The following is a 25123-nucleotide window of genomic DNA, read 5'->3' on the forward strand; positions in this document are numbered from 1 at the left end:
TGCTGGCAAACTTTGCTAATGTGCGTAGCTCCTTGCACCAATCATCAACCCTCTCCCTCACTTGGCTGGCAACATCATCAGGCTCCCCGATGTATGAGGCCAGATACTTAGTGCTGCCGGTGACAATGCGGACACCGGTGCCTTCAAACAGATGTGAAGCCTCCTCCTCCAATCTGGGCTTCACGAGAAGTAGGATTTTGTCCGGATTGGTGAAATATCCATACAGGCGACCGTGTTCCTGGATTGTTGTCCACCAATCTCGAATCGCTCTCATCCTGCCAGCACCACTGGAGTCATCCGCATACCAAATCTGCTTAACGGCGTCGTGTTGCTGCTGCAAATGCCGAATGATGGGGAGTATGGGCAATGCATAAAATGCCATGGACAGCGGGTCTCCCTGGGTAGTACCCTCCTTTGACGAAATCTCCCCACCACCAGCGACAAACAGACGTGCCTCCGACTGATAGGAGTTCAGAAGAATGGTGGCTAGTGCTGGACAGAGGCGCTGAACGTTGTGCAGAGCTGCCTGTCGGTTTATGCTGTTGAATGCGTTACTGGCATCCACCAACAGCACTCCCTCAGTGGACGATTCGTTGTAAATGTCTTGCATGGCATGCACTGCTGCTTCAATGCCACCTGGTGATCCAGCATACTTAGTCTGGTGATCATGCATCTGATTATGATGCCATTGCTATACATGCGCATGCGTAGCGTGCGCGCCACTCTCCCACGCATGCTTTCCAAATCTTGCTTTGCAGAAAACTCCTTTGTCACTTCTGTTTTCCGACGACTTGACTGTTCACTGGTTTGTCTGTCAGTTGTCAATTTTCCCTTCCCTCCCAACCCCATTCGACTGGGGATCACTATCTCTCCGTCATTGTCACCATAATTTCCTCAATCACAGTGTCAGTACAACTCTTGTCAATATACTTATATCGGGCGAGGGCAGTCTATCTCCGCAGCTGGCTCATTTCAATCACTACCGGTCGCAGCTCCTGCCCATGGCAGGCCGACCGTCTCTCGTTCACACTCTGTGTGCTCCAGGTCACAGCTCCTGGCCGACCTGTCTGTCTGTCTGTCTGTCTGTCTCTCTCTCTCTCTCTCTCTCTCTCTCTCTCTCTCTCTCTCTCTCTCTCTTTCTTTCTCTCTCTCTCACACACACACACTATATGTGCACCGGGTCACAGCTCCTGCGCAGAGCAGGCCGACCTGTCTTTCTCATGTACGCCAGCTGCTCCGCCCAATGTCCCTGATATGCCAACCAGAAAACAATGTGTTCTGAGCCGGTTGCATGCCTGTATGTGGAGAGTGCGTTAACACGCAATAAGTCTTGTTTGACTGGAGCTGGGTCATAGAAAAGGAGAATACGGTTTGGAAGAGGCGAGGAAGCATTTCTGACGCACCCGTTGTGAGTGACAGAAAAGAAAACACTTTGATGTGTTAGTCTCTACGAGTGGAAGGCAGATTTTACAGGGTGCACTCGTCACTCTTCTGAAACTTGTTGACTGCATTCTTGTTTAGAGATGATTACTGTACAAACCCTATAATTATATAACGAAGTGCTAAATCTAACGAGTTAAAGGGGAAGTTAAGGCAAAAATTAAAATTTCACCAGTTGTAGTCTTCGGGGTGCTGAGTCGAATGGTCTTGGTCCGAGGAAGCTGAGACGCTCCCTTCCTACTTGAATCCCAATCGAACTCGCGCACTTCCACCGAAACTGGGTGACTGCGCCCTACGAGATGGGGATTTGTATGCAAAATGTCAGTAAAAGCGCCATTTCGTTCTTATAAAAGCACGGATGACCGCGATTGGCCCATATGTTGTAGTCTTTTGGACGCTGAGTCGACTGGTTTTGGTCCGAAAAGGCTGCGATGCAGCGTTCCTCCTTTATTCCCAATCGAACATGGTTGAACAAGTGGTCACGTGCTCCTGGGTGCCCAAATCACCTGGTCACCACGCCAGCAGGTGACAACTTTCACACCAAGGTTCAACTCGAGTTCAACTCGAGTGACAGGACTGCACCCAAAAAAGGTCAAACAGGCTAGTAAGTTGTACCCTGCAGGCACGGTGACCAGGTGACTGGCGTACGCAGGAGCACGTGACTGCTTGTTCAACCATGTTCGATTGGGAATAAAGGCGGAACGCTGCATCGCAGCCTTTTCGGACCAAAACCAGTCGACTCAGCGTCCAAAAGACTACAACATATGGGCCAATCGCGGTCATTCGTGCTTTTATAAGAACGAAATGGCGCTTTTAGTGACATTTTGCATACAAATCCCCATCTCGTAGGGCGCAGTCACCCAGTTTCGGTGGAAGTGCGCGAGTTCGATTGGGATTCAAGTAGGAAGGGAGCGTCTCAGCTTCCTCGGACCAAGACCATTCGACTCAGCACCCCGAAGACTACAAGTGGTGAAATTTTAATTTTTGCCTTAACTTCCCCTTTAACGAGGAGAACTCTGACATTGGGAAATAGAAAACCTTATACAGAAATCGATACATGATATTACAGTATTGCTAGTGAGCATTGAGAATGGGTGACAACCTTTGGTACACGTAAACCGGTCAATTTTAGGAATTTTTTTAATATATGCAGCTCATTAGAATAATGGCTTTTACAATATTCTGTCATTTGCTTGGGATGCTTGTTCTTATTTTCATTGTTTCAGGGTCTTTGTGGGAATTTTGACGGCGACACAGCAAATGATCTTCAGGGCCAAATTCCTGAGGACTTTGGCGATGGTCAGCGAACTGAGAAAAGTAAACTGAGCGCTGAGTGTCAGGTGGCGAAAAAACCCAGTACCTGCCCAGATTCGGTAAGTTCTCCTTTGTTCTCCGCGCCTATACATGTATATGCTTTTATAACTGATTTCCAGTGTTTTGTGGTGGCAGTGTGAAATGGAATATCATAGGATGGCTGTAATAAAACCGTTCTCTGCTTGAATGCCTTTCTTAAATCTTTCTTATCTGCGTGCAGGTGGAGACATCGAAGAAAAGCTGCGGAAAGTTGCTAAATTCTGCCATGATCTTTGGCAAGTGTTGGAATGTGGTGCCACTGTTTGGATCAGCGTACGGCAACTTGATTACGAAGTGCGAGCAAGATGTGTGCAGGTGTCCCGATCAAGCTCTGGTACGTTTTAGCTTGCGGCACTGAGTGTGTGTCTGACGAATACTGTGATGTGTTGATGCTCGAGATATCAGTACGGGAACCCAATCTATTGAGAGTTGCAGAAGAGAGAGAGACAGAGGGAGATAGAGAGAAGGAGGGAGGGAGGGAGAAAGGAGAGATAGGAGAGAGAGGAGAGGGAGAGAGAGAGGAATAGGAGAGAGTTGTACTGTGCCGTGTTGGCTGCTCATGCTCCATTGCACCTACAGTTTTTTGTGGTCTGCATGGCTGCAGTTGTATGTGGCCAGGTGGTGCTGCTTGTTTCTGACAATACATTATGCATTATGCATTGTGTGTTGTGTGTTGTGTGTTGGGTGTTGGGTGTTGTTATTCAGGCTAGTGTTATCCCGGGTCAATCCTGCCTGTGCCAGAGCTTGGCTACCTATGCACATCTGTGTGCGTTGAATGGAGTCCGTCTCGACTGGCGGCTACACTTCCCTGCGTGTAGTGAGTAGTAGTTCACCGTGTGATTTGCCTCTCACCGGCGGCGGCGGCTGCACCTTATCTGCAGTGCTCGTGTGTATTGTGCCTCATGAACTCTGCCCTGTATTTGTGTGACCTGGGTTTGAAGCTTTGTTCGTCATCATAGCAGCAAAACACTTCTTGAAGATCTTTTCAGGCACTCTGTTTGTGAGCACCTGTCTTCGTCTATGAAGGATTTCGTAATGATTGTGTGATGTGATGTGGATGAAGTGATGTCACTGATGTAATACTCACTTTGCCTATAATAATATATGTACAGAAATGGCCATCACAGGGCGTCTGCCTTGAACACGGTAATGGTCTCTGTTGCTCCTTTCCATGGAAATTGCTGTGTGTTATCCGAATTCAACTGCAGGAATTGACTGTCCAGCAAAGCAGCGCTACAAGGAATGCGGTCAGCCCTGCCCTAGCACATGCCCAATGATGCTCAAGTCACAAGAAGCACTCTGCAACAAAACTGAATGTCTGGAAGGTACGCTGAGTATGGATGCTCCAACCAAACCAGCCACAGTAGCAGATAGCAATGGATTACAACAATGTACTTATCAAGTACTTGTAATCCATCGCCAGTATCATGCGTTCAGGCACTGCTATCTTCATCGATGTGATTGCTCTCACAATCTGACTTGGATGTTGCCCCGGAGCTACAGTAGTTTTGTGTGCCAACGAACGGGGATATCAGCGCTGTAGCCTAGGTGTAGCCTAGCGGCCGGTCTTATATATCATGTACTACAGTCTATGTACAGTTAATTCACCGCTTATATCGGTATGCTGTGCTTGGTGAAATGATACTGCCTGTTCGTTCTTCGGTATGCTGTGCTTGGTGAAATGATACTGCCTGTTCGTTCTTCGGTATACTGTGCTTGGTGAAATGATACTGCCTGTTCGTTCTTCGGTATGCTGTGCTTGGTGAAATGATACTGCCTGTTCGTTCTTCGGTATGCTGTGCTTGGTGAAATGATACTGCCTGTTCGTTCTTCGGTATGCTGTGCTTGGTGAAATGATACTGCCTGTTCGTTCTTCGGTGCCCGGCAGTACTACTGGCTATGTGTATGTTCATGTTGCTGAGTCGCATGCGCAATGCCTGACCTCAGTATCTTGCTGTCATCTGCTTAGGTTGTGAGTGCGAGCCAGGATTTGTCCATGACCAAACACCACATGGAGCATGTGTGACACCATCGGAGTGCTCATGTGTTGACAATAACGAAGCATACAAATCAGGCAGCATCAAAGTCAAGGACATGGACACTGGTGTGAATAAGTGGTACGTCATACGGCATTTCTAGTTTACTCCTGCTTTCTTGTATTCACTGCTGATTTGTATTCACAGCTGAATTGTCTTCACAGCTGAGTTGTCTTCACAGCTGAGTTGTGTTCACAGCTGAGTTGTGTTCACAGCTGAGTTGTGTTCACTGCTGAGTTGTATTTACAGCTGAGTTGTGTTCACAGCTGAGTTGTGTTCACTGCTGAGTTGTGTTCACAGCTGAGTTGTGTTCACAGCTGAGCTCGTGTAGCGGTTCTGCAATTGTCGCGAAGTCCTTGATGAATCGCCTGTAGTAGGAAGCAAAGCCTACAAATCGACGACGGTTGCAGAGCTAAGCGGTTTGAGACTGGTGACCGAACTGCAATTCTTGGGATCAGGGCTCACACCACCTCCCTTGTACACATGCCCAAGATACCGTTAATTACGTAACCGACTTGCTCAGAATCTGGCACTTACAAGGCTTGACCTTCAAACCTGCTGCCCGGATTTTCTCAAACACTAGGCGCAGTCTAACCAGATGTTCTTGAAATGTTTTCGAGAAAGTATGGTGTCATCTATGTATGCTGAACATACGCTTGGCCCAAGGTCACCCAGAACCATGGTCGTAAGACGCTGGAAAGTTGCTGGGGCATTGCACAACCCAAATGGCATGACTTTCAATTCAAACAATCCAAATGGAGTGACAAATGCTGACTTCGCCCTTGCTGCATTAGTTAGCTCTACCTGCCAGTAACTGGATGCAAGATCTAGGGTTGTGAAATGCTGTGCGTCACCCATGTTGTCTATTGCATCATCAATCCGCGGAATGGGGATTGCGTCTCTGACAGTTACAGCATTGAGTTTGCGATAATCGACACATAATCTAATAGCTCCATCAGGCTTCCGAACAACAACAACAATAGAGGCTGCCCAAGGACTGTTGGAGGGATCGACTAAACCCTCAGCTAAAAGCTGCTCAACATGTTCACGAGCCTCATCGGCATGGTGAAGCGGCAATCGTCTTGGAGCTTGGCGAATAGGCTGGCTGCCAATGGTCTCGATGTCGTGTTTGGCAACACCGGTAGAGCCAAGATCCGTTGCTCCCGTTGAGATTATGTTGCTGAACTCTGAGAGAAGAGACCTGACGGCTGCTGCCTCTTGCCCTTGCGCGAGCTGCTGCAGTTGCTGCTCTTGCCCTTGTGCGAGCTGCTGCTGTTGTTGCTGCAGGTGCTGACTCTGCAATGTGGCGCTTGCTTCCAATTGCTGCACACATTGGAGGACTATCTGGTCTCTTTTTTCTTCATTGTGTGTATAAGTGTCCAAGTTTAATACCAAGCTTCTCCCCTCTGCAAGTCTCCTTCTTCATCGAAATTATCGCTTTGAGACCCTCCATTATAAGAAGAAGTTGGATACTAGTAATAAGTAGAAGCTGGATTATAAACTAACACACTTTCAACACCAACTGACACTATCCGGAATGGCATACTACATCGGAAGGCGCGGCGGGCAGCACTTCCGGGCCATGGTGGTTTGGAGCTGACGCTGGACCCTCTATGCCAACTCCCGGCCGTTTCCCGAAGGGCGCTGACGTTGTCCCCGGGGTGGAGGTGCAGACGGGCAGTACGCAATCAGATGTTCGGCACTGCCGCAATGGTAACAGCGGCGCTGTTGTTGGGGTTGCTGCTGCGTTCGCTGCAAAGATGACAGGGCAGTTTCCAATCGTTCCATCCTTACTAGTAAGGCATCCGAACGATCTTCCCTGGCAGCACAGACAGCTGCGGCCACTGGCTGAGACGCGCTAGTAGTAGCGTCCGCTTGGAGTATGGCAAGTGCCCGGAGTCCTTGCTGGAGTGCCTGGTCAAGAGTTTGGGGGTCTTGGCGACGTACCTCCATGCGTTACTCTCTGCTGTCCAGTCCTTCGATGAATTGGTCACATGCCAGCTGGTCCTGAACGAGGTTTGGCAAGGTAGGGTACGCTCTGCGAGACAATCGGCGAATCACCTCGCAGTAGTCAGACAGCGCCTCCTCACCTCGCTGTCGTCTGGCCTTCAATTCCGCCCTGTGGAGGTCGGTTCTGACGGGTGGAGCAAGCCGACCCTCCAAAGCTACCAGTATTCGCTGAACATTCTGGCGTGTCGTGACAGGTAGTAGCACTGCGCATTATGTATCAAGTACAAAGGGATGTACTGTGCCTGGTCCTGCGGCGTCCACTGATTGACCAGGCAAACTTGAGTGAAGTGGTCACGCCAAGTAGTCCAGTCCGAGGCTGCTCCACCATCAAAACGTTCCGGAGTTGCCCATGGCCGGATGGGTCGAACGGGAGCTGGCTGGGCGGGCTGTACTGGCTGGGTGGGCTGAACTGGCTGGGCTGGCTGAACGGGTTGGGCTGGCTGGTCTGGCTGAGCAGGCTGGGCCGGGCGGGGCGGCTGGGCCGGCGGTACTTGCTGGTTAGGCTGTGCTTGGGCCATTCCGAACCAGGAATCACTTCACATTGTCACAACAACAAAAACATAGCAGGAAGAAAAAACCGAAGCATCCACCGCTGCCACCAGTTGTAGCATGGCCCAAGTGGTTGGGCACACAGCAACCAACAAGTCTCACCAGAGCAAGGAGAAGTTACTTGAAGAAATGAAGGATGATCTTTCTTCAGAGACAGAGCTTTTTATAGGTGCCAAGACTAAGAGAGTTCAGGTTTCACATAGCAACGAGCAATGGTTTAGACCAATCAGGAGACAGAGAGATGGCACAGATTCGGTTAATCAGAAGACATGTAAAGGAAGAAAGTGAAGAAAAAAAGGAAAGCTGCTGAAAAAGGTAGGTTCAAACCTCACATGCAAAGAATACTAGTCTTATTACTAAAAAGGCGACGTGGAGACAATAATCTTAATAATGCAATGGATATAACTAAATGCGCACTCATATCGCAACCATGGGGACAAATAATGTATTCCAGAACGTTTTCTTGTCACAATTATCAATGGAATTCGTGACTAAAGAGAATGATGACACTACAATAGGATTTATACACTTGGAGTGAAACAGCGAGGATACAAGCATAGTAAGAAAAATAGCACAAACCTAGGAACAATTTGCACAGGTAATAAAAACTATAGGTGAGGTGAGAAATGATAGGAAATTCAGCAAGTGCAGTGTGAAAATGGACATGCATGTGCAGTGTGATTATTGTGACAAGAAAACGTTCTGGAATACATTATTCGTCCCCATGGTTGTGATATGAGTGCGCATTTAGTCTTATTACCAGTGGTGTGCACGGGTAGTCGGGTACCCGTGCTACCCGTGAGGACCTCGGGTAGTCGGGTACCGAATACTACCCGAAAACCCGAGGTCGCAGATGACATCATGTACAGTGCACGTGTACAAATAATTCCCGCATGTCTACCCAATGCGCAAGGGAAGGGGCCGGTGTGCATTGTGGTCTTACCATGGAAACATTACCCGATCGGGTACCCGTGCTACCCGTGGAAAACTACCCGGACCCGATACCCGAAGAAAATGCTACCCGACTCAGCCCTACTTATTACTGTACAGGTTTTAACACACCAAGCTACAGTGACACAGGCACTAGACTACAATGCAACAGGTACAAGATTGAAGAATCTGCATGCTCTACATGTTCACAGCTGAGTTGTGTTCACAGCTGAGTTGTATTCACAGCTGAGTCGTGTTCACAGGCATCTCAGTGGCTACCCTCATAATGTGATGGGTGCATGTGTACCAGTAAGTTTAGTTGAATACCTGACTTCGGCTGGAGAGCTAATGGTGACGAGGGAGAGGAGATAAACACCGCGCTCACTCTGTCGTGCTCTGTTAAACAGGAGAGCTCTAACACCTCCTACCTCTATGGCCAGAATTTTCTATGAACAATCTGTAGTTTTGCCTTCACTGTTACCTTTTTTAAGCCTGTCTTTTCGCCTAGGTAGACCTTTGACTATGGGTAGTGTGTTCTTTACTGTCTTTCCTGCGCAGCACGTGTAAGAACGGAGGATGGGATTGTGTACCATACGTTGCCAGTCGTAAGTCAGCATAACACTATGTATGTTTGATAATGGATCTTAGTGCTCGTACACACACGATAATTATAGGAAGCACTTCGTAATGGTGGGAAACGATCGTGAAGCGAACTGGATTAATCATTCAAAAATTTGAAGATTTCAATAACCACAAATCCCATTCAGTGTGTATGTACATGTGTGTGTGTGTGTGTGTGTGTGTGTGTGTGTGTGTGTGTGTGTGTGTGTGTGTGTGTGTGTGTGTGTGTGTGTGTGTGTGCCAGACATTCGCGGTCCTGCTTGTGATCCGTGTCCCGTTTTTTGGTCCCCTTTCCATAGGGGTGACACTTGCCCCGCTGGGCAGTCATGCTGCTAGTAGTAGTAGTAGTAGTAGTAGTAGTAGTAGTAGTAGTAGTAGTGTGTGTGTGTGTATGTGTGTGTGTATGTGTGTATTTACGTGTACGTGTGTGTGTGTGTGTGTGTGTGTGTATTTATGTGTACGTGTGTGTTTAATCAGAGCTGAACTGCACGGATGGTAAGGTGCACAAGGTGTGTGTCTCGCCGTGTGAAGCCACCTGCGCCAACCAGAACCCGACACACTGTGCAAAGAGCAAATGCACAGATCGCTGCACGTGTCCCGATGGCTACTTTCAAGTCAGTGACAAGAACACAACCTGTGTCAAGCGCGACCAGTGCCCGTGTGTGTTTGGAGCGAAGCAGTTTGCATCCGGCTTTGTCTATCCCCTTAGCTGTAATAACTGGTAAGAGAATCCACCGAGTGTGATGATGAGCGTCCTCTCATGCATTCAATCAATTTTCTTTTTAAGTGGTCCTGTGCGCATGGCAGCACACGTACATAGTTACAATGTGTATATCCAATGACTGTGTGATACTGCCATACATAGTCTCTCTTGCTGATATGCTGGACTACTTCAGCTTTAAATTAATACTAAGTTGGATACTGTCTCTCCCTCTCCAATGTCTCTCTCCAATGTCTCTCTCTAATGTCTCTCTCTCTCTCTCTCTCTCTCTCTCTCTCTCTCTCTCTCTCTCTCTCTCTCTCTCTCTCTCCTCAATCTCTCTCTCCTCAATCTCTCTCTCTCCTCAATCTCTCTCTCCCTTATGTTGGGACATGACAGATATGCCATATCCAATATCAATTATCTGTGCTTATGTATGTTTGCGTGTTTAGTACTTGCACAAATGGAGCTTGGGACTGCACCAAGAGCAGCTGCAGAGGTTAGTCTAATACACTGGGGAGGGTTCTAAGTCGTGTTGTGGCCTTTGTCGCCTGTTGGAGAAGTTTCTGTAGCAGATTCGACTAGTGCGAACTTAGGACTTGTGTCTACCTTAGACCCATGCTCTTGATGAATCTCATGTTCAGTATATCAATCTCATGTTCAGTATATCAATCTTCTGCTTATCATTCCTGTGCATCTGCGCTCTGTGACTCTGGAATTCTGCCAGACGGTATGGCATTGCTAGCTGACCAGTGTGGTCTTGTGCAATGAGTGGTAGTTAGCTAGCTGACCAGTGTGGTCTTGTGCAATGAGTGGTAGTTAGCTAGCTGACCAGCGTGGTCTTGTGCAGTGAGTGGTAGTAAGCTAGCTGATCAGTGTGATATTGTGTTAGTGGTAGGTTGTTAGCTCACCGCTGTGGTCTTGCGTTTACGTAGGATTCTGTGCGGCAACGGGCGATCCCCATTACGAGACGTTTGATGGCCTCCGCTACAGCTTCCAAGGTCAAACAAAATATGTGCTGGCGCAGTATCTGAAGGAGTTCATGATCCTGGCGGAGAATGTGGACTGCGGTGAGGATGGTGTGACGTGCACCAAGTCAGTTCAGATTCACCTTGCACCGGTAAGGAGTGTTTGCCATTGCACCACCATCAGCAGCAAGCCGCTTGAATTGAATACGCCACCACTACTGTTATCACCAGGGTGTCAGGCACTGCAACTAGATACTAACATTCTGCTTTCCAATATCAGCACCGACACCCGACTGGCTGTACTTGGTGTTGATCGAAATCCTCCCCTAGCCCCCTTAGCACACAGTGGACATGTTGCAGATACTTTGACTTGAAAGCACTAGGGTGTGTGGCTTGGAGGAACGTTCATTAATTTTTTTTGCATCCTGGGGGGAACGGGGGAGGGGGGGGGGCTTCTTTTACTAAGATGCTGTATGCTATGTTGGGATATTCGCCAGAACACATACTTACCCTTTTCTGTGATCAGACAAATGCCCCCTCCCCCTCCAATAGTTGCGTGATGTAGCTTGCTGCCGAGTTGGATTGCACGCACCAAGATCCTGTAGGACATGTTCATCTAAATCTCGATTTCATTGTCCTCTGTTCTCCATGCAGTTCAACAGCACGGGACATGTGATTGAGCTGGATCAGAAGTTGAAAGTACAAGTTGATAATGTGCCTGTCAGCCTGCCATATGATATCTGTACTGCCAGAATCATGTACAACAATCTGTTTGTCGTAGTTGAGGACGAGGCACGGAAATTCAAGGTACGTCCTTGTTGACCTCTGTGCTTGTATTGTATGCTGCTTGAAGGAGTAAAGAGAAGGTTGCGCCGCTTGAGGAGGATACGGGTGTGGTAGAAATGGGCTGACACGGGTTTATGCTCGAGAAGTTTTTTTTTCTCAGTTCCACTGAAGGCGTAGAGTTCACCCTACGTATCGCCACCATTGTTGAGTTCCAAGTCATGTACTCGTGCGGTGAATCATCACCAGAGCAGATGTAGTAAGCTTATGTGTGCTTTGTTGTCCAATTACCTAGGTGTCCTGGGATGGTTCAATGCGTGTATACGTGGAAGTAGATCCTTGCTACGAGGGACAGATGGTGGGTCTGTGTGGTGACTTTGATGGAGACGCTAGTAACGACCTCAAATCAAGAAGTGGTAAGGGAAAGTCCTCCTGATTTAAAAACGCTGTCAATGGTGTTGTTGTTGTTGTCGTCGTCATTGTCGTTATTGTTGTCTCGACTCTTTTGTCTTTATTTTCTTGGGCTGGACAAACAGGAAGATATTGTTGTAAGAGCTTGGCATGGTTTAGAAGAGACGATGCAGCCAAAGGAGCTGGGTCATCGGCTAATGGGTCATCAGTTCACTTGTTAATGAAGTTTTTTTCTTTCACAGTGTTGCTGCCCATATCATTGTACCAAGCAGGCAGCCAGCTAACCAACCAATCAACCGACTAGCCAGCCAATGCTGTACCTTGTATAACCTTATTATACTGCACAGGAATCGTCGAGGCTAATGTCTACGCCTTTGGCAACTCCTGGAAGGTGGATTCAAACGCACTGGACACACCGTTCCAGTACAATTCAACTTGCGACTTGAAGGGTGGTCTTCGCCGTCTTGAGGCGAAGGCGATCTGTGAAGAGGCACTGCGGTCGCCGGTATTCGCTGCGTGTCGCGATGTGATCGACGTTGCTTACTATGTGGATAGGTGTATAGAATCAACATGTGCCTGTGACAAGCCGGGAGATGATCGCTGCAAGTGCACCTCCATAGCCCACTATGCCCACATGTGTGGCCGCAAGAACCTCTGCATCAAGTGGAGAGAGCAGTTTGGATGCCGTAAGTACATGTAGTTCATATGCAGGCGGGGGTGTTTGTCTTCTGCAGTTCTGCAGTGTCACTGATATCATACTTGCTGTGGACTAGTCAGTCGACGGTGCTGATGAATCTTACCAACAGTGACCCAGCAAAGTACACAGGAATAGTTTAGATTTTTATAAGAAAGAAAAGGACCAAGGAACAACAAGTTACGCTATAATGTCCACTAACACCACCAGCTACTAAACAACTACAGTAACTTGTAACTTGTAACCTGTAGTTCGTTGGTCCTTTTCATTCTTGTACATTTATCCTTGGCTCTCCATCCGAATAGTTTAGAACACTGATTTCTGTCCTGCAAAGAGAGACAGAGAGAGCGAGCACTTTCCACCCCCCCCCCCTTCCCTCCGCTCAGTAGTACTGTGGCTCTGTCGCTCTGATGGTAACTGCGTAGCTCCGGCTGTGCCTCTGATGTTCTGCCTTTAGCGGTTGTGTAGGATGTATTGTAGTGTTGAATCTGACTTGGATTGTTCTGCTGTTGTTTTGCTGTTTTTCTACCACTGTTTCACAGCTATGCAGTGTACAGGTACAGCCGAGTATGACGCATGCACCTGCCCAAACCGTTGTCCCGGCACCCGGGATAAATGCACACGCATGGAATTCCACGAAGGTGGGTACCGTTGCGCTGCCTCGCTGTTGTTGTTGTTGTTGTTGTTGTTGTTGTTGTTGTTGTTGTTGTTGTTGTTGTTGTTGTTGTTGTTGTTGTTGTTGTTGTTGTTGTTGTTGTTGTTGTTGTTGTTGTTGTTGTTGTTGTTGTTGTTGTTGTTGTTGTTGTTGTTGTTGTTGTTGTTGTTGTTGTTGTTGTCCACCTCCTCCGTTCTACGTTCTTACAGTGCGTGTCGTGTTTGTATGGTAGCTTTGGTGCTGTGTGTGTGTGGGGGGGGGGGGGGGATAAGATTAGCAACGGAGGTATTCCCTGTGTACGTGGTCCATGCATACACTCGTGTATCTTTCTTTGCCTACTCAAGAAGAAGAAGAGGATGAGTAATTAGTTGTAGCTCCAATTTTCACGCACGAGGCAGGCGTCAGGCATATTCATGTGTTCATGCATGCACACATGCACATGCCATACATGTGTTAAAGAATGATGTCCATGCCAAACCACTGTATTGTGTGAACGCTCGTGTATGGGTGTTTATACTGCAGGCTGTACATGTCCTGTCGGAGAGGTATACAATGGCGTCGACTGTGTTCCGTGTCCGACTTGTGTTCATAACGGATCCCCCGTCAGCGTGGGTTACACCGACAATGGACAGTAAGTGAAACTTACCCTGAGAGCACGTCTGCTGCGTGTACTATTCTAGCATATCTGGCAACTCTTGGTGATAGTCATGGCTTGTCTTTGTTGGACTTCACTCATCCATGCCACTGTGCTGATATGTGCTGCTTGGTGTTGCCATGGCACTTGGTGGAGTACTGTGTGAGTGATTGTCGGCATACGGGGGTGTCACATGACGTGGGAGCTGTGTGTCGTAGCGCTTAGTTCCTTGTGTGCATGATATGATAGCATTCATGTTGCCTTTGGGCACTTCTCACTCTTGCTGTTGGCATCTAGGTATCGTGTGGGGACAAAAAAGACAGTACGCTCACCACATGCTCTGTCTTGACTGTGGTGCATACATCACCTGGAGTGATTGTGACCTGTTTGTCTCTCTATTTGTCCTCCTGCTGCTGCTGTACAGGGAATGCCTGTCTGGCCACAGTGACATGACTGCAGTATGCCCTGTTCCTCCCGGTCCCCAGTGCTGTAAGTGTGGCCAGGTCCCCAGTGCTGTAAGTGTGGCCAGGTCCCCAGTGCTGTAAGTGTGGCCAGTGCTGTAAGTGTGGCCAGTGCTGTAAGTGTGGCCAGGTCCCCAGTGCTGTAAGTGTGGCCAGTGCTGTAAGTGTGGCCAGTGCTGTAAGTGTGGCCAGGTCCCCAGTGCTGTAAGTGTGGCCAGGTCCCCAGTGCTGTAAGTGTGGCCAGGTCCCCAGTGCTGTAAGTGTGGCCAGGTCCCCAGTGCTGTAAGTGTGGCCAGTGCTGTAAGTGTGGCCAGTGCTGTAAGTGTGGCCAGGTCCCCAGTGCTGTAAGTGTGGCCAGTGCTGTAAGTGTGGCCAGTGCTGTAAGTGTGGCCAGGTCCCCAGTGCTGTAAGTGTGGCCAGGTCCCCAGTGCTGTAAGTGTGGCCAGTGCTGTAAGTGTGGTCAGAGCCAGAATGCCAACACTAGTACAGTCACACATGCTCGCTTAACCGCACACATCTGTTTTCCACAAAAATATCCGGATAGGCGAGGGAACCGGACAACCGAACACTGTTTATGTTGGATGCATCACGTATGCTGTAGATCTGTAACCAGCTATTTTCTTCCGGATGGCGAGGGATCGGGATAAAAGAGGACCGGGATAAAAGAGGACCGAATAAGCGAGGTCTGACTGTACTAACTAACCCCCTTCTCTTGGAAATCCTACTCTGCCAGGACTAGTATTGACTAACCCCTTCTCTTGGAAATCCTACTCTGCCAGGACTAGTATTGACTAACCCCTTCTCTTGGAAATCCTACTCTGCCAGGACTAGTATTGACTAACCCCTTCTCTTGGAAATCCTACTCTGCCAGGACTAGTATTGACTAACCCCTTCTCTTGGAAATCCTACTCTGCCAGGACTAGTATTGACTAACCCCTTCTCTTGGAAATCCTACTCTGCCAGGACTAGTATTGACTAACCCCTTCTCTTGGAAATCCTACTCTGCCAGGACTAGTATTGACTAACCCCTTCTCTTGGAAATCCTACTCTGCCAGGACTAGTATTGACTAACCCCTTCTCTTGGAAATCCTACTCTGCCAGGACTAGTATTGACTAACCCCTTCTCTTGGAAATCCTACTCTGCCAGGACTAGTATTGACTAACTCCTTCTCTTGGAAATCCTACTCTGCCAGGACTAGTATTGACTAACCCCTTCTCTTGGAAATCCTACTCTGCCAGGACTAGTATTGACTAACCCCTTCTCTTGGAAATCCTACTCTGCCAGGACTAGTATTGACTAACTCCTTCTCTTGGAAATCCTACTCTGCCAGGACTAGTATTGACTAACCCCTTCTCTTGGAAATCCTACTCTGCCAGGACTAGTATTGACTAACCCCTTCTCTTGGAAATCCTACTCTGCCAGGACTAGTATTGACTAACTCCTCTTGGAAATCCTACTCTGCTAGGACTAGTATTGACTAACCCCTTCTCTTGGAAATCCTACTCTGCCAGGACTAGTATTGACTAACCCCTTCTCTTGGAAATCCTACTCTGCCAGGACTAGTATTGACTAACCCCTTCTCTTGGAAATCCTACTCTGCCAGGACTAGTATTGACTAACCCCTTCTCTTGGAAATCCTACTCTGCCAGGACTAGTATTGACTAACCCCTTCTCTTGGAAATCCTACTCTGCCAGGACTAGTATTGACTAACCCCTTCTCTTGGAAATCCTACTCTGCCAGGACTAGTATTGACTAACTCCTTCTCTTGGAAATCCTACTCTGCCAGGACTAGTATTGACTAACCCCTTCTCTTGGAAATCCTACTCTGCCAGGACTAGTATTGACTAACTCCTTCTCTTGGAAATCCTACTCTGCCAGGACTAGTATTGACTAACCCCTTCTCTTGGAAATCCTACTCTGCCAGGACTAGTATTGACTAACCCCTTCTCTTGGAAATCCTACTCTGCCAGGACTAGTATTGACTAACTCCTCTTGGAAATCCTACTCTGCTAGGACTAGTATTGACTAACCCCTTCTCTTGGAAATCCTACTCTGCCAGGACTAGTATTGACTAACCCCTTCTCTTGGAAATCCTACTCTGCCAGGACTAGTATTGACTAACCCCTTCTCTTGGAAATCCTACTCTGCCAGGACTAGTATTGACTAACCCCTTCTCTTGGAAATCCTACTCTGCCAGGACTAGTATTGACTAACTCCTTCTTTTGGAGACCCTGCTCTGCCTCTCTCAGGGCCGAGAAACATTATTTTTCAAAGTGGAGAGATCAAGTCATAGCATCGCTTAGCTGGAGAGAAGCATGTATGTTGGGTAGACGGCATTGCAGCAAAGAGTCTTGGTCAGGAGACAATTCTGATGCTAGGAGAAGTCCACTACACTGTTTGTAGCTGACCGATTGATGTGCTTGTCATGGTTGAATATTCTTCTTGGAGATTGATCAGAGCTCTCTATATGTGTGTGTGTGTGTGTGTGTGTGTTTGTTTGCGTTTGTGTGTGTGTGTGTGTGTGTGTGTGTGTGTGTGTGTGTGTATGTCCGTATGGTGGCATGCGTGCTGTAATTCAGGTCGGACGGACACATGCGTTGCTAACATCACATGCGATCGTGTGAGTATTACGGCTCTACCCCAATCATCAATCAGTCCGATCTCTCTTGTATCGTGTGTATGTTGAAGGGTTGCAGCAGAGCAATGTGATTATAGATATGATATTGCTGCTCACCAGCCATTGTTTACCTGCCCTGATTCTTAAAATGCATTTTGCGTTTAAGACGTGTCTGTTCACACCATAGTTTGTATTACTACTTGTTGTGTGTTGCATACAGTGCTACACACCTTCGCTGCTGGATAAGGAGCCTGGGAAATGCTGCAGATTCTCTTGCAGTAAGGCTGGTGTTGCTGTTGTTTTGGCTATTCTTCCTTGCACTGTTTCTATCACCTCTCTGCTGTATTTAATCCATTGTTCATGTTCATTTGATTTTGCCTGCACACTCATACCTCGGTTATCCGGACCCCGAAGTTACGGGCACTTCGGTCTACCGGGCACCCTGGAGGCAAGTTTCAGTGGAAATATTACTACTCCTTTGTCACTTTGTGTGGAAAAAGTGACGTCACATGCCATGTTCTGTGCACACTTGTGCACTTTCCCCATCAAGATGTATATGATTCGGAGTTACGGACATTTCAAAGTTACGGGCAGTGCAAGGTCCCGGACTGCCCGGATAAACGAGGTATGAGTGTATTTCACCTAATAATAAGGCATGAAAGTATACTAGTGGAAACTTTCAAAATGTTCAAGAGCCTGAAGTGTGTGTCCTACTGCTAAGTATTAATATTCTCTCTGCTTGGCTTTACCAGAATATGTCACAGTTTCATGGGCTGAAATACAAACTGACCAGCATTGTACAGGTTTATGACTGTGAACACTGACCGTGCTCCGCCATGCATGCATATCAGTCAAAGCTGCCAGTGAAACAGCCCAACCAGCCAGTACATTTGCGTTGTTGCTGCTGCTGCTGTTGAATTTGGCCCATAGACGTTCCTACATACTTTAACTTGAGCTGTTTTTTTTTGCGGAGCGCACTCACGGGTAGCAATGAAGCTGAGACCCTGCGCATCCTGAATCTCCCTTACCTCAACCACTCGAAGTGTCTCATGGCTGATTTTGGTGCTTTGTATAATTTTACGGTGTGCGGTAGTTTGCAAAAACAAAAAAACTGAAAAACAAGAAGTGCATCAATATCCCTGATTTGATACTGGGGACAAATGATATGTGTGCTTACACCTGTGCTTACACCTGTGCTTGCATGTCTTGCTCTCTCCTACAGAGAAGAACTGTACGGATAACTATGGCTGCCCTGACCGAATTAGTCCGCAGAGCGGCAGCAAGGTACTGTCGGTGAACTTTGTTAAAACCGGTCTGATTCCCACGTTGCTCTGTCTCTCAATAAAAGCACTCCCAGGCTCTCGGTACAGTCCCATTCCCCTGATAGGCAACTTTCACCAACAGTTTTTTTTCATTTACTTTGTGATTTATAGGCTGATGATGGCGATGGTGAATTATTTGCTTCTGAGGCAACTGAAAGGCCGTCAAAACTCCAAACGAATGTATTGTTTATCCACCTCAATTTCATCTATTTATCCATCTCGTCATTCCCCTTTTGAAAGAGGAATGGCGCTTCAAATGGCTTCTGCCCGAAGTTTCCATGACCTGATTGTCTTCATGTACCGCTACGGCTGTATTTTCCTGAGTGGATATTGCACATGCCCTTCTCAGGTCTTGGTGTGTAGTTGGTTTGCAGACATGATCATACGTTGGCTTGTGTTTGGTTTATCTTTGGTCTGCAGTGCACACCAGCCAAGAAGAGAATCACTACTGCATGCTGCGTAACAGGTGATTATATTTGCCTTGATTTTGGTGTTTTTTGTTTATTTCAAAGCTCTAATGAAGATGGAGCTATATAGTTCAAGCAAGTGACCAATTCCCATCTGATACAGCTGAAGATACGTGTAATTTAGGTTGGGCCAAAAAGTGGGGTGGCAAATAGCCTTGAAATAGGGCGAGAATGATGCAACTTAGTTTGTGAGGCTTTCTTGGAAGCCAAAGTAATAGCTTGGGTTGCAGCTGTCCTGTGTTAATGTACGTTGGTGTTTTTTCTGCATAACTAACTTGTACTGGTTGCCTAATACTGCAGGGTGCACAGTCCTAGGCAATGAAATTCGTAATCTGAGGCCAATACGACATTCAGAGTGCGGTGTCCTTTTGCTTATGTGTCATGGTTACACACAAACATGGTGTTGTATCCAGGAGTGATTCTGAATTTCATTTTGGCCACAGATATAGCTGAGAGATGTAAGAGGGGTGAGTGGAGAGCTGCCCTTACCCGACTGTGTTGTGGTTGTTTGTGTGTGCAGAGAGTTGCGACTGTCCGATCAAACCTGGGTGTGCAGCATGCCAGGTAAGGGAAATGCTTGCGTTGGTCAAGTCAGTCCTGATCTGCACCGGTTTATTTCTATAATGAGCTAGTTATTCTGACATCCTCCTTAAGTAGTCTTGGCATCCCCGAAACCATCATGACATTCTAAAAATATTAGTCATGACATCATCCTAAAGTAGCGCTTAACCGTGCCCTTGCAATATGCAGATGCAGCCAGCACTTTGACCCAGTGCAGCGGTATTTCCAAGATCATCACGCAAAGAAGTCAATAACTAGTGTTACTCTATTCTTGACCCTTTCTCCCATAAGACGGTTGTTCTTGTGTCATCCAGTGTCACTCTACCCACTCTATCATTTCAGTGAGTTACTTTCAGAAACTCATTGCTCTGGTGTCATCCAATGTCACTCTACCCACTCCATCATCTCGGTGAGTTACTTTCTGAAACTCAGAAGCAAAGAGAGCAGAATGCTGGCACACCTTGAGTTTAGGTACACGGTTGTAGTTTGGGTGACATGGGTTATGTGCAGGGCTCCCTAAGATACATGCGGTAGTCTCGGCTAACACATGCCCTAACGTTGCTAGCCTATAGGCCTCAGTCTACTTGGGCGATGGTCATTGTTTGCTGTGTGCTTGAATTTTTCTTTCCTCGTGCTTAGTATCAAAAAGTCAAAACGACATGGGATGAGGCAACATGCTGTTATACCTACAACTGTGGTAAGTCTGCTATTGAGATATAGACATGTATACAGACAGACACACAGAGTGAGGGCAGGTGGACAGACAGACAGACGGACAGACAGACGGACAGACGGCCCAACGGACGGAGGGAGGGAGGGGGGGGGAGGGGGAGGGACGGAGGGAGGGACGGATGGACGGAGAGACAGGGAGAGGGAGAGGGAGAGAGAGAAACTGCATTCTGTTGCAACTTGCCTTATACACCATACATGTGAACATAACTATTCACTTAACTCCTTGTAGTAGCTGCAGTCTCTGCTACAGCCCCAGAATGTACATTGTAGAGGGGACGGTTCCGTACCGGAACGGTTTGACAGCAAAATTGTGTAGACCCAAACCGATCATCAGCGTGGATTGTTCACTGGAAATATGTTTGTGGAAGGAAACTGGCATGTTGAAGTTTGCTCTGAGGCCCGAGTCGGTCGAACTGAGCTACTCCTGCGTGTTGGCCCGTTGCCTCCAAGTTGCTTGATTTTTCGTTTCAAATCAGAGGTGGCTCCAAACCGGAAAGGTTTTAGAGTGCACGTCAAATTCATTCTGAGTTCTGAAATTAGGTAATTGCTATCTCTCCACGACGGCCAGTACAGAGTAACAATAAGCCTTGTGTGTGCTTCCATTAGTTTTCATTGGCATGCGGTGCTTTAGTGGCGAGAGGCGAGCCGCTGTTTACCTGCGACAAGAAGTTGATTTTTCGAAAGACGTAAAACTCAAGTCGCAGTGCGAAGCAACAAGTCAAAAACTCACCTGCTTGGTATGGCGCTTCTGGTCATCGCAGAGCCATGAAATTTTGGCTCTGAGTAAAATACATTGTAGTCCCACTGTGACATAATTATGTTTTCTAATCAAAATACCAAGAGAGAAAGTGAATATTGAGCCCGTTCCGGTTTGCAACCTATTTCCTATTTGAAACCGTCTCCTCTTCAGTGATTTCCTACTGCAACCCCTCACTTACTGACTATTCAGGCTTATGCCCTGACCAATCTGCATTACCTGGCTAAAGGAATTTTTCATAGAGAAAAAAGAAAGAGCCGTGTTTGTTTTCAGAGGTACTTGCTGCATTTGGTTGTGCCTTATGCAGAGTGCGACTTGACAAAATGTCCGGCTTTTAAGCAGAGTCACCAGAATCAAATCAGCCAGGGTCTGCAAAGTCACCAGAATTTGACACGGCAAACATGCTCTCTGGTAAGATGTGGCTAATATTGAATGCATGCACATGTATGTAGGCACACAAGCTCCAAGTCAGATGACGGGACACCATCGTCACCGACAACTCTGCTCTTTCATGTGATTTGTCTGTTTGTGCTAAGAGCATTCCCTTGGAATTCACAAGATTCTTTTTTTTTAGAACTGCTCTAGTTTTAGAGACATGGACATCGCTGTATTTGTGGCCTTCTTACAAACTGACTGAGTACGCACGATTCTCTCCACTGCCTCTGCTCCTTTAGGGCCAATGTCATGGAACCAACAGCAACACCAGTCTATCGTGTAGCAGCTGCTGCAGCTCGTCTGTGGACATACACGAATGTTGTAAGTGATTGTATTGGCCTATTAGGAATGCCTCACTGTTGTAGGTGTGTTAGGAGGGAGACGCGGGATGGCAACCCAACCAGCATGCATGCTAGCATTCTTCTATTTTCTCAACTCCAAGCTGAATGCTTTCCATACTGTTTTCTGCCCCTGTCTTCTTTACAGATTGTGACACGAGGTGTAGCGACACGTGTCGCCCTCACAACTGCGGAAAGGTACGACTCTTTCCATACTAAAGAGAAAGGACCAAGGAACTACAAATTACGCTATTTCTCTTTTGTATAAATTAATTCTTGGCTCTCCATCCGAGTCCATTCTTTCCATACTCTTCATTTTAGACAGTACCTGAATGTGTTCGGTTGGGAAAAAAAGTTGTAGTGACGTCCTCTGGCGTTAATTATAGACACGACAGTTGTCTGATGATTGTTCCAGTTGCCTTGAAACTTAGAGTTAGTAAATAAGACCAGGTCATCCTGCATCATAGCTTCAGTCTCCTGCATCATAGCTTCAGTCTCCTGCATCATAGCTTCAGTCTCCTGCATCATAGCTTCAGTCTCCTGCATCATAGCTTCAGTCTCCTGCATCATAGCTTCAGTCTCCTGCATCATAGCTTCAGTCTCCTGCATCATAGCTTCAGTCATCCTGCATCATAGCTTCAGTCTCCTGCATTATAGCTTCAGTCTCCTGCATCATAGCTTCAGTCTCCTGCATCATAGCTTCAGTCTCCTGCATCATAGCTTCAGTCTCCTGCATCATAGCTTCAGTCTCCTGCATCATAGCTTCAGTCTCCTGAGGATTGCTTTTTTTAACCCTTTAAGAGCCACAGGAAATTTTCAAAATTCTGCATTTTTTCGTGTTCCTTGGATCATAGCTTCAGTTCTACTCACTCAATCCTCACAATCTAGGGCTTCCTGGAAAGGTATCCGCGAGAGGAAGAGAATGAGGTCGATCATGATAGCCAGCACACCGTCTATCCAGCGCTAGATCACAGCGACAGTACGAAAAATGCCCGAAATGTGTCCAATTGCGTCCCACTCCAGATATTTCATTTTACTCGATCGTGGAGTTCCAATTTTTTCGCTGTGTACTCTTGACAATATCAACAGTGAAACCCGTGCAAATTCGAGTAAACCAGCGTGACGAAAAGTCTCAAAATTCTCAATACCAAAGTCGCACTGCGCGCTTTTGAAATTGCCGCGATCGCGGCTCAACTTACGAGTGATTTATCTCAGGAACCGTTGCTCGCAGCGCTTCGCGGATTGTTTCTCCCGACAGGTGAGAGTTTTCTCTTCGCCCTGGATATTTCGATCACTGGATTTGAGCGAGATTGGACTGAGTTACGATCTTTTGAAGTTTTGCATTTGAATGCGTTGTTTACGACGCATTCAAGTATGGGGCGGCTCTTAAAGGGTTAAAGCATGAAAACTCTCAGTTGAGATTTCCTTTTTGTTCCACTGGACTTTCTTTTGAATCTCAGAGCTACAGGAAAACGAAGTTTCGCACCATTGCGAACTTGTGTAGACACGACAGTATGTTAGTTTCGCACCATTGTGAACTTGTGTAGACACGACAGTGTGTTCTGCTCACAAGTAGATTGAACATATTAAAGGTTGAGAGAGGTAACATTGGCTAATCGTAACATAGATCTCTATACAGTGCTGACTAGTGATGGTTTTAAGTATTGCTTGCAGCTGCCAGTCTGTAATATTCTTCTTTGTCTCCTCTGCCGTTAATGTTTTAGTGCCAAATCGTTACAGAAACGGCTGCTTCAATGATTGGAACCGATTGTTGCCCTACCTACACATGTAGTAAGATCTCCCTCCCCCCCCCCCCCTGCCTAGCATTGCATTTCCCTGCCAACTAGCATCGCATTTCCCTGCCGCCTAGCATAGGATCTCCCTGCCGCCTAGCATAGGATCTCCTGCCGCCTAGCATCGGATTTCCCTGCCGCCTAGCATCGGATTTCCCTGCCGCCTAGCATCGGATTTCCCTGCCAACTAGCATCTGTGATTGTAGAATAAATGCTGCATCGATTACATTGACAACATTGATTATGCCCAACTCCTACCAAGTTCAGTGACCTCCTCCTCCCCCTTCTCCTCCTCATTCTCCTCCTCCCTCCTCCTTCTCCTGCTCCCTCCTCCTCCTTCTCTTGCTCCCTCCTCCTTCCCTTCTCCTCCATGATTTCATGTCATTCCACTACTTTTACAATACCGGCCTGTTGACACCAGACCGTACCTTGTGCAGAAAGCCTATGCGGTGAGAATTGTTATAGGATAAGAATGGCCGTAATAAAAATATGACTCTAAGAACGGCCGTTATAAACATATGACTCTAAGAATGGCCGTTATAAAAATATGACTCTAAGAATGGCCGTTATAAAAATATGACTCAAAGAATGGCCGTTATAAAAAAATGACTCATGGAGAACTAGATTAAATAGTAGTTGCACATACATGTATAGTGCTTGGGAAACAGCATCGTGATACTAGAGATTGTGGACTTGTTTCGTGACTTGTGAAATGAATTCAGCACTAGTGTGAACAGGAATAACCTTGTTTGACCACTGAAGACTCTTCAGCTAGACAGACAGGTGGACAGGTGGGCAGGCAGGCCAGGTTGGGGATGTAGAGATGAGTCAGCATACTCTGGACACAGCCGCTTCACAGCTCACTAACCCTCTTATGATGATTATGTGTGTGTGTGTGTGTGTGTGTGTGTGTGTGTGTGCATGTGCGTGTGTGTGTTTGTATGTGTGTGTGTGTGTGTGTGTGTGTGTGTGTGTGTGTGTGTGTGTGTGTCCCATATGGTGCAGTGGTATGTGCAGCGATTTCCAATCGATAGGTTGCGGGTTCGATTCCCGACGATTATGGTCACACACGTCTTTCTTCTCTTTCTCAGACTCTTCCTGACTTTTCTTTCATTCTCCTGGGTGGTTACCAACAGCCAGTGCATGCCGGAGTATGTGGTGTGATGTGTGTGCGGGAAAAAAGAAGAAAAAAAGACCAAAAAGTAGGGATTCACTGGCCAGAAAAAAGCCACTTCAAAGCTGTGTGGTGTAGACCAGGCTGAATAGTGGTGGTCAATTCTTCAGCCTTGCAAGCTGTTGAATGGTGCAATCCCAGCACAAGTTGCTATGGCTTCTGCTGTAGCATCGCTATCATCGCCTCTGGCGATGGGCATCCAATGGTCAATGGTGTGTGTGTGTGTGTGTGTGTGTGCGTGTGTGTGCGTGTGTGTTATTGTATGTTTGATCTCTATCCTCCCATCTAGCCGACCTTGGACCCTCCTATCCAAACTGTACAGTGCCCTCATGTGGCCAGTGCGATGTAAGTTTGTCTTCATTTGAAGGTGCTTTAGTCGGGAATAAGGCGATGTTTTTGGTAGAATCAGTATCCAGAAGGATTGAATGTATCATTCAGATCCACACACACGCACTCACACGTATTTGCTGAAGAAAGGCTTGAAATTTATTCGGCTGTGGAGTTAATTAATTTGTTATCACTTGTGTGAGCTTAAAGGGGAAGTTAAGGCAAAAATTAAAATTTCACCAGTTGTAGTCTTCGGGGTGCTGAGTCGAATGGTCGTGGTCCGAGGAAGCTGAGACGCTCCCTTCCTACTTGAATCCCAATCGAACTCGTGCACTTCCACCGAAACTGGGTGA

At 47.2% G+C, this 25123-nt stretch overlaps 1 protein-coding gene across 1 annotated transcript in view; it reads left to right on the forward strand.

Moving 5' to 3' along the window:
* The window catches only part of LOC135806592 (von Willebrand factor-like), a 140491-nt gene that overhangs the window by 19264 nt on the left and 96104 nt on the right, over nt 1-25123 (forward strand). The window contains exons 16-41 of the mRNA XM_065320794.1: nt 2667-2813; nt 2975-3127; nt 3499-3610; nt 4002-4118; nt 4763-4910; nt 8877-8923; nt 9417-9660; nt 10092-10138; nt 10575-10759; nt 11262-11414; nt 11686-11806; nt 12149-12487; nt 13038-13136; nt 13673-13781; nt 14209-14273; nt 16827-16867; nt 17085-17142; nt 18087-18148; nt 18607-18652; nt 19174-19217; nt 19854-19911; nt 21011-21114; nt 21378-21459; nt 21625-21674; nt 23201-23267; nt 24733-24788. Of these exons, the coding sequence (XP_065176866.1) occupies nt 2667-2813; nt 2975-3127; nt 3499-3610; nt 4002-4118; nt 4763-4910; nt 8877-8923; nt 9417-9660; nt 10092-10138; nt 10575-10759; nt 11262-11414; nt 11686-11806; nt 12149-12487; nt 13038-13136; nt 13673-13781; nt 14209-14273; nt 16827-16867; nt 17085-17142; nt 18087-18148; nt 18607-18652; nt 19174-19217; nt 19854-19911; nt 21011-21114; nt 21378-21459; nt 21625-21674; nt 23201-23267; nt 24733-24788 (2754 nt within the window). The remainder of the gene's footprint in view (nt 1-2666; nt 2814-2974; nt 3128-3498; nt 3611-4001; nt 4119-4762; nt 4911-8876; nt 8924-9416; nt 9661-10091; nt 10139-10574; nt 10760-11261; nt 11415-11685; nt 11807-12148; nt 12488-13037; nt 13137-13672; nt 13782-14208; nt 14274-16826; nt 16868-17084; nt 17143-18086; nt 18149-18606; nt 18653-19173; nt 19218-19853; nt 19912-21010; nt 21115-21377; nt 21460-21624; nt 21675-23200; nt 23268-24732; nt 24789-25123) is intronic.

This window comes from Sycon ciliatum, chromosome 1, assembly GCF_964019385.1.
Source record: "Sycon ciliatum chromosome 1, ocSycCili1.1, whole genome shotgun sequence".
NCBI classification, from domain to species: domain Eukaryota; kingdom Metazoa; phylum Porifera; class Calcarea; order Leucosolenida; family Sycettidae; genus Sycon; species Sycon ciliatum.